The following is a 9584-nucleotide window of genomic DNA, read 5'->3' as shown; positions in this document are numbered from 1 at the left end:
ATTAACTCTATATTCACTCCCCACAGATGCTGCCAGACCTGTTGAATTTCTTGAGTGCTGTTTTTTGTGTCATGGCCACACTGTCAATGCAACCATCCTTAATAAGTTCAGGGTTTATTTTTTTCCCAAGTGTACAGTCTTACCGGAGAAGGATAGGGAAAATGATTTTCTGACACAGAATACACAGTGTCAACAATGGGGTGGGTAATCTCGACAGCAGGAAGACCAGCAAGACTAGCTCCCAGCAGGTACATTGGGTAAGGAGGACACAGAGGGTGGGATTGCAGAGTACCCAAGAACAAAGAAGAGTAAGTGGCATGAAAAAAAATAGACTCTTGGAAGAGTAAAGAGGTCAACATAAAGAACAAAAGCAGGAATCGATGGATGGACTTCAGATACAGAGAGGTGAAGGAAGACTTGTCTGGACTAGTTGGGACAAGCAACCAGTTTCTGTGCTGTTGAGACAATACAATTTTGTAATGCCTTTAAACATCTTGTATTGAAGCACTTCCAGTTGAGAACTGTGAAAACAGATTGAGAATCAAAGCTGGGATTGTCAGGTCATAGACATAGACCGAACCAAACAACAGACTTAAAACTGAGCCAATGAGTAGTAGAGTTCAAATTAAATGAAATACAGTCATCCAATTAATGTGGAATAATGATTTATGTACAAGCACATATACATAGTAAAAACCGAGAACAGTGTTGATGTGACTACAGTAATCTAAAAGAGCACTGATGTAAAAATGCTCTTTTATTCAGTGTGAAAGTAATAGTCATTTGCTGAAAAAAACAAGCCTGGATTAATTCTGTTTGATACTTTTACTTTAACAAAGCACATCCACAAACTAACTCTAATAACAATGCTCTTTTGTTTAGGCCCTCAAAATTACAGGTCTCGATTTCCTGCGATAGTAATCAATTTATTATGAATTGGTTACCATCAGCAATTTGATGAGAAAACTAGTGCTGTAGTGTCAATACTGTTAGAATGTTGATGATCAGATGACCTAATGGTTAAATGCACCACCTGCTGAACTTTCCAGGTCACAGTGTCAAAGGTTCAATTCACAGGATGTGAGCAGTGAACCAAATATAGGCAGTTTCAGTCTCTGGGGCCACAAGTATGAGAATCAGCCATAGCTCCTAATCCCAGTCACCACTGTCAGATCACCTGCCTGAATGGGTTGGCCTGAACAGAATTGGGATTGCTTACATTGCACCTACCATTGAAACAGGTAACTAACCATTCATTAATGAGTCTTCTTTGTGAAGGATGAGGTTCTGCAGGACAAAGGGCTACCAGAGGCTTAAACACTAAACTCTGCATTAGGAAAGATGAGGAAACTGGTACAGTGAAAGCCTTGACCATTGCAGCCTTTAGTCTGGGACAAACAAATAGGCCTCATTCTGGAGATATATTTGCAAGTAGTTGTGATGGTGAGTGGTTGTGTTTGAGCCACTGTGCAGCAGTATCTCTGAATGTGTACAGGTAGTGATTCTTAAATGTGACAGTTTGGTTCTTGTGCAACCCCATGTTATAGAAAAATCACACTTTAGATACAGCGCTTAAAGTGTTGGCGATGTAATCGCGTTACAGCCATGTTTTAAAAGTTCCTGCTTTAAAACAATGTTCCCAATTCATCAATTGTGTTACAGCGAATTTTCATTAACGAAACACGCATTATAGCAGAACGACCTGTATATGGATCTACAAATATACAGAGATTGTGTGTGATCAGTTGTGCATGTATGCATTCCTAATGTGTCTACATTAGAAATTAATTGCAACAGCTAACATCTCTGTTTACATTGTAATACTGATGCCCAGTGGGCCGTGCACCACCTGCTCATATTTCTTCTATGAATCTCTGAATGAATATTAACTAGTTATTTAGCCATAGGGGACTCGTATGTTGAGAAACTGATCCAATCCCTCTCTAGTACAGGCACTTTCCTGAAAGGGTCAGTAGTTAGCAATTATGAATAAGTGCCAATTCTCTTCCCTTTCTGTCAACAGGAGTACTGGCACCAATTGCTCTGCTCCCACTGTTATCCACAATGGAACTCGCTGATTCCACTGAGCTAAATATTGAACCTGCAGCTTTCCTGTTCTGTGCAACTCAGTCACTCACTGGTTAGGGTGAAGATTGACTACACAAAATTAACACTGGAGTTAAGTGAGAATCCAAATTTCTAACAATTATCACCCTGGCTTGGAAAAAATAAAGAACACAATCTTCCTTGTAATAACTGTACTACTGGATACCCCCACTTTCACTTCTCCATATCCTCCACAAACTGGAATGAATGCTCCATGTCATGGATGCTGTTGAATGATGACCCTGAGCCACCTTAGTTTAAGATTACTTCTTGCTGTCAATAAACAAGCAGAAGTTCCACGGCATTCTCACACCTACCTTGAAATATTGATAAGCTAGCAGACGTATAGCATGCAGCCCATTGGTGAATGCAGCAGTCCCTATTATTGGTGGATTCCACCATCAATTATAATACAATACCATTGCATAGACAGACTGTTACAATCAATCACTGACCACAAAACCAGAAATCATATATAAGCCTAAAGGTTATTGCTGTTCTGTTAGTGGGCAGTGAATTAATATTTGATCATGTTGCTCTGTCCATTTTTAATTGAGGCACTGACTTAAAATAACCAGTACAAGAAATACATTAGTTTGTTTGAATAATTATCAAGTGATAACTGAAAAGAGAAGTGGCTGCTGCAGAGTGTGGAAACACCTTGCTGCACCTCTGGTATTTTGGATGAAAGGATGCTGCTGCTACTGGCTGAATGAGTTTTGGAACAAATACAATTTCAATCCAGTTTGCACCTGCAGCACAAAATGCGAGATGGGAATGTATAATCTTGGCAGAGCGGACAGTATATTTCTGACACTGTGGATGAAGTACACTGCTGGGAAGAGTGTAGCGGACTTTGCTATCCATCTAATCATGTTATAAGTGACCCGACAGAGCTCGGCAGTGACCCTGAGCTGGGATTTTCTCCACTAGCTTCAGGATACTGGTGTCACGGTCAAATGGGGGAAATCAAAAGCCGACACTATGTGGGGAGTAACCCTAGGCAGTGATTTTCCCCTAACTGATTGATTAATGACCCAGAAGGGAGGCCTACGGTCAATTAAGGGCTCTTGAAAATGGTGAACCAATTCAGCACTGAAGCAGCAGCAGGCTGGCATTTCAGGTAAGAGAGAGGATGCAAAAGGTGGAGGCACACATTTTAAACATTCAAATAAAAAAAATGTCTTTGGCAACTAGACCACCATTACAGAGCAGGAGTCCCTCTGTCACAGAAGTCAGTCAGGCAGGCTGGAAAGCACATAGCCTGCCTGGCACCTACTCTGCAGTTTGACAAGATGCTACCATGCTGATACCACCCCCTATTCCTGTCTGACCTCCAGGAAAATGGCCTAGGTAAGGTGGAGCTGGTAATTTAACACGCAGGCCAGTAACATAAATTACTAGGCCCAACCCCTTCAGGGTGTAAAAATCAAACACTGGAATGGAAGATGTTCTAGTCTCCAGCACTAGAATCCTTTGCTAAGCACAAAACTAATTCCCAAACTTGTAGCATATTGAATTACATTTGTATTCTTATTGATAATAGCTCAGTTCCTTCAACCATAATCACATCCCACTAGAGTTAACAACATTTTTTCTGTGGTTCCTGGCACAATGTCTACAAAATGGCAGCAGCTCTTTCGGGCACTGGTTTTCATATCTGCAAGGCAGCAACTGTTTGAGTGTGCGGTTAGTTGCTTGCTGTGACCAATCACTTGTGTAGATAAGCGTCCAACCAGAGCTCCCCAGAATCTTTCAAGGAGCTGCAATAGAACACAAATGGCAATTTAATCCCAAGTATTCCTTCTCATTGGGCTGCCAGTTAATAATGACCACTTGACAAGAACTTCTTATTCTGTCCTTTCCAGGTATGAACATTTTTAACCAGAACGATCATATTGAGCTCTTACATGGAGTAATTGAACCAAGTTGTTTGGGTGTGTTAATGGGGAAGCCACATAAGTATGAGAACAAATAATAGAGGGATATGCCCATGAGGCAAGATGAAATAAATAGAGTGGGAGGAGAGATCATAATCAAAGATTGACCTATTTATGTTCTATAAATTATTTGAAATTACCAGACAACTCCTGGTGATGTAATGATGCATTAGTGAGAGAGAGCCAGGAGTGATAGATTTAAGACAGATATCAGGGGTAGTTTCTTTACTCAGAGAGTAGTAGGGGTGTGGAACGGCCTGCCTACAACAGTAGTAGACACACTGATGTTTAGGGCATTGGATATACATATGGATAATAATGGAACAATGTAGGTTAGATGGGCATCAGATTAATTTCGCAGTCAGCACAACATCGAGGGCTGAAGGGCCTGTACTGCACTGTAACATTCTATGTTCTAAGCTCCTACAGCTCATTACAGTGCACCACTGCCTGTGATGTTTGACCTCTGGTCAGTATGTTCCTTGTAGGGAACAGTTCCAAGCACATGGCAGTGAGAGCTAAGGGGAACCAGGTCATAGTGTCATAAGAGACGTACAGCATGGAAACAGACCCTTTGGTCAAACATCCATGCTGACCAGAGATTTTAACCTAATCTAGTCCTATTTGCCAGCACTTGATCCATATCACTCTAAACCTTTCCTATTCATATACCCATTTAGATGCCTTTTAAATGTTGTAATTGCACCAGCCTCCACCATTTCCTCTGGCAGCTCATTCTGTACATGCACCACCCACTGCATGAAAACATTGCCCCTTAGGTATCTTTACATTTTTCACATCTCACCTTAAACCTATGCCCTCTAGTTCTATATTCCCCCACCCCAGGGAAAAGACCTTGTCTATTTACCCAATCCATGCCTCTCATGATTTTATAAACCTCTATAAGGTCACCTCTCAGCCTCCGATGCTCCAGCGAAGCTAGAGAAGTGATTGTTGGGACCCTTGCTGAGATGTTTATATCATCAATAGTCACATGTGAGGTGTCAGAAGACTGGAGATAGGCTAATATGGTGCCACTATTTGAGAAAGATGGTAAGGAAAAGCCAGGTATCTACAGGCCTGTAAGCCTAACATTGGTGGTGGGCAAGTTGTTGGAGGGGATCCTGAAGAGCAGGATTAACAGGCATTTGGAAAGGCAAGGACTGATTAGGGATAGTCAGCATGGCTTTGTGAGTGGAAATCATGTCTCCCAAACTTGATTGAGTTTTTTGAAGAAGTAACGAAGAGGATTAATGAGGGCAGAATGGTAGACATGATCTACATGGATGTCAGTAAAGCGTTCAAAAAGGTTCCTTATGGGAGACTAGTTAGCAAGGTTAGATTTCATGGAATACAGGAAGGACTAGCCATTTGGAATTGGCTTGAAGATAGAAGACAGAGGGTGTTGGTGGAGGGTTGCTTTTCAGACTGGAGGCATGTGACCAGAGGTGTGCCACAAGGATCAGTGCTTGGTCCACTGCTTTTCGTCATTTATTATAAATGATTTGGATGTGAACATAGGTGGTATAGTTAGTAAGTTTGCAGGTGACATCAAGAAGAAAGTTACCTCAAATTACAACAGTATCTTGATCAGATGGGCCAATGGACTGGGCAGTGGCAGATGGAGTTTAATTTAGATAAATGCGAGGTGCTACATTTTGGGAGAGTAGATCTTAGCAGGACTTATACACTTAATGGTAAGGTACTAGGGAGTGTTGCTGAACAAAGAGACCTTGGATGCAAGTTCATAGTTCCTTGAAAGTGGAGTCTCAGGTAGATAGGATAGTGAAGGTTTTTGTCTGGAAAAAAAAATCCAATTTTATCCCCTTCTTCTCCTTTTCAGTCATGAAGGAGCAACATTTTCTGGAATACAGTTTCTTCGGACACTGGCCTCTCTTGTACTTTGCTGAAAATGTGTTGCTGGAAAAGCGCAGCAGGTCAGGCAGCATCCAAGGAGCAGGAGAATCAACGTTTCGGGCATGAGCCCTTCTTCAGGAAAGGGCTGAAGAAGGGCTCATGCCCGAAACCTCGATTCTCCTGCTCCTTGGATGCTGCCTGACCTGCTGCGCTTTTCCAGCAACACATTTTCAGCTCTGATCTCCAGCATCTGCAGTCCTCACTTTCTCTTGTACTTTGGCCATTTTTCTGATTGTGAACAGAAATAGCCTATCTGACTATATGTTGCATTTTTTTTAAACAAGATTAATAGCTGGTCATTGCAGTCCAAACAGCTCCCAGCCCAGGAAACTAAGATTCTATTATGATTAATTGAACTAGGACAATCAATGCTCCTTTCCTTTAAATGCTGCTTTACACAACAACGGTTCATGGAGACAAGCCGTTTCGAAAAGTTGTTATCAGTTCCCATCACTTCTTTTCTCTTAAGAACTCTCAAAGTCTTGACAGGGTCAAATGTCTATGGAGTTATAAATGTCTCCTCCACAATGATCATGGAGTGTCAGAGTTTTCTTTATCTTATCAGACTGTACTATTGCAAGAAAATCCCTTATTCATTCCTATCCATCTTGCAGCTTCCCAATATCACAGAATATGAAGTCATTTCTGAGGTAACTATCTGGACAACACAACAGAAATTCCTCCTCAATCAACAATCAATTCCTCATTCACTTGTAATGCTCAAATCTTTCTGTCTCAGCCATTCTCACTTTTACTAAGGCCATCTGAAATACTCTTCCTCCTCACTAGGACAAAATCAAGGCTTGTGATGCTTTGCTCTAGTCTAATGCATTTTTCTTGGACCTTGAAACTGTCCAACGCTTCATCACCCTCCCTTCTCAGTCATAATCGTCCTCTGTACTAGTCTCACCTCCCTTGGTCTTCATCACTCAGGGGTCTCAGAGTCCAACTCCTAACCTCCTTCAATTCTCACCTTCCTGGGTCCTCATTTTCTCCCATTTTGCAATCTGACCAGCACCTAATAGCCACCTGATTTAGTTCATCTTCACTTCTACTCTTTTCATCTCAGGTTACACCCTAGCCAATTGACCTGATCTTTGCAAGAGCAACACAGTGACAATTTCATAAATCTGACTAGCAGGGCTAAGGAGGCAGCATTCTTTGATCAATTTACCTTTTCTCCAAAAAAAAACAGAACAAGCATTGAGTGATGAAGACCATGATTAGGAAACCCAAGTAGCTGACTTAAGTTGCAGAAAATTATAGGAAGTCTGAGGTGGGGCAAGAGGTCACAAAATTCTGGAATCCTAAGAGGGGTAGGATTGGAAACAGTGCATTGAATCTTGGCTTCAATGATACACTGTGCGGAAAGGGTATTTTTACAGTTTAGAATTGTATTGCTGGTGTTCTGTACTTACTGTACTATGTCTGCAAAGGCAGTGAATAAAGGCTTGGACTGGTATTCTAGGCCATGTTTGGCACACAGTGACCTTACCAATGGTGCCACCTTGTGCAAGTTGTGCCTTGGCATCGTAGGAAACAGGCTGTAAACACAGAGACACAGTTAGATAGCAAAGAGAAATCAGCTACTGCTAGGATAAAATTCAATCTCATTAGGATGCAAAATCAGGTGTTAGTGAATCAATTGCCAGTTTTTACACCTCATCAGATTTTTATTTACCTTGAATTCACTGACCCATTTTGTCTTCCCTTTAAGGTTGAATTTTAAACCCTATTGACTCTAATTACCCCATGAAACTTATTTTATTTTCTGACTCTCACTGTTACCGTTCTGGGTGATTGCTATGTATAAGATGTGGTCATTAGCACGCCACTTCATTAAAGTTGGTTTACATTTCAACACAACAAGGATTGCGCAGCAGTATCAAGAACTGTAGTGTATGAAGTCAATGCAACCCCTGTTCCTCACAATACATTGTTTTCACAGGGAGAACATCTCTGACATTACAACACTTACTACATTTCAAAATTACTTCATTGCCTGTAAATCACTGGGGAAATCAGGTGATCATGAAGGTGTGATATAGATATAAGGTAAGATAGCTCACTCGGTTAAGTGGACAGCTAGTTGGCAATGCAGATCCACACCAACAGTTTGGGTTAAAGTCCTGCAGTGGCTGAGATTACCATCTCATCCTCTCCCACTGCCTGAGGCATGGTGACCCTCAGTTTAAGCTACCACCAGTTGTCTCTCCCTAATGAGAGAGCACCAATATGATCTGGTAAGACTACGGTGACTTTATGTATGAAGGACATAGAAGGGCTTGTAATTAAAGTACTGCCAAGGACCTGGTTTCGATTCCACTCTTGGGTGACTCTCTGTGTGGAGTTTGCACATTCTACCCCTATCTGCCTGGGTTTCCTCTAGGTGCTCTGGTTTCCTCCCACAGAGATGGCAGCATCCAGGGAACAGGAGAATCGACATTTCGGGCATAAGCCCTTCTTCAGGAATCATGCCCGAAACGTCGATTCTCCTGTTCCCTGGATGTTGCCTGACCTGCTGCGCTTTTCCAGCAACACATTTTCAGCTCTGATCTCCAGCATCTGCAGACCTCACTTTCTCCCACAGAGATGTGCAGGTTAGGTGGATTGGCCATGGGAAATGCAGGGTCACACTGATAGACTAGGGGGCTGGGTCTGGGTGGACTGCTCTTCAGATTGTTGGTGTAGATTTGATGGGGCGAATGGCCTGCTTCTACACTGTTGGGATTCTATGATTCACTTGAAATGGATATTCATCCTGACAACTTTAATGACCAATAGATACAAAGAGAGAGATCCTAAATTGATGTTCTAAAGAAAACTATACTCTTCTGCTCAAATGTTCTTAAAATGCTGAAAATTTTAAATGGCTGCTATCGAACTCAGAATGAGTAGGCTGACTGCCTCCAGAACTTTCTAACAATTGCCAGAGGCCAATAAAGTTTAAAGTTAGATGTGACACTCCTTGGATTGTATGAACACTCTAGCCATGCCAATACAAAGGGTTAGTCGATAGGATGTCTACCTCAGCCGGTGCTGAGCACAGGAGACCATTTAAAGCCAAGACTCAGTTTTAATCACTCCACAGTCATGTCCCCCAAAACCTATCTCCTTAACTGAGTAGCTAAACTTAAAGCCCAGTCACACGATCAAACCTGTTGGTTTGTTTTAAATCATCAGATATTATACAATTTTTGATTTTATCATCAGTCTGCTTGTAATCTGTACTGCAACTGGAAAGTGAACCGATTCAGAGCTTACAACCACTCTACCTTCATTAACACTCCAAGTGTATCTAATCTCCTATGAAAGGGATTTCGGTACACAGCCCACTAAAGGAACCTCAAGTGGACATTGATTTATTAGTCTGTCTAGTTCACGTGAATTAATTCCAAATGGTTTGAAGTAATTTGAAACTTCCCTCTTTTCTTCCTTGGATGCATGTGTGTGATTACAGTTCCCGAAGCATTCTACCTTGCTTTGAATAAACCCTATCTTAGTCAAGAGTGTGGTCTTGGAAAAGCACAGCAGCTCAGGCAGCATCCAAGGAGCAGGAGAATCGATGTTTTGGCATAAGCCCTTCATCAGGAATGAGGCTTGTGGGTCAGGGCTGAGAGA

The 9584-nt window shown here is 41.8% G+C and overlaps 1 protein-coding gene across 4 annotated transcripts in view; it reads right to left on the bottom strand.

Annotated features, from left to right (window-relative positions):
• Positions 1–1634: 1634 nt before the first annotated feature.
• LOC122557874 (acyl-CoA (8-3)-desaturase-like) overlaps positions 1635–9584 on the bottom strand; it is a 46395-nt gene continuing 38445 nt past the window's right edge. For 2 of the 4 annotated variants that reach the window (XM_043706025.1, XM_043706024.1), the window contains exon 11: positions 1635–3869. Coding sequence is in view for 2 of the 4 variants with exons in the window: in XM_043706024.1 (XP_043561959.1) it covers positions 3818–3869 (52 nt within the window). In the remaining 2 variants the exon portion in view is untranslated. Of the gene's footprint in view, positions 3870–7381; positions 7508–9584 lie in introns of those variants that run through there. The other 2 variants (XM_043706023.1, XM_043706026.1) reach the window with 2 other exon arrangements.

The sequence above is a fragment of the Chiloscyllium plagiosum genome, chromosome 16, assembly GCF_004010195.1.
Source record: "Chiloscyllium plagiosum isolate BGI_BamShark_2017 chromosome 16, ASM401019v2, whole genome shotgun sequence".
Lineage (NCBI taxonomy): Eukaryota > Metazoa > Chordata > Chondrichthyes > Orectolobiformes > Hemiscylliidae > Chiloscyllium > Chiloscyllium plagiosum.
The sequence above is the reverse complement of the archived record's forward strand: the minus strand, read 5'-3'. Positions and strand labels throughout refer to the sequence as shown.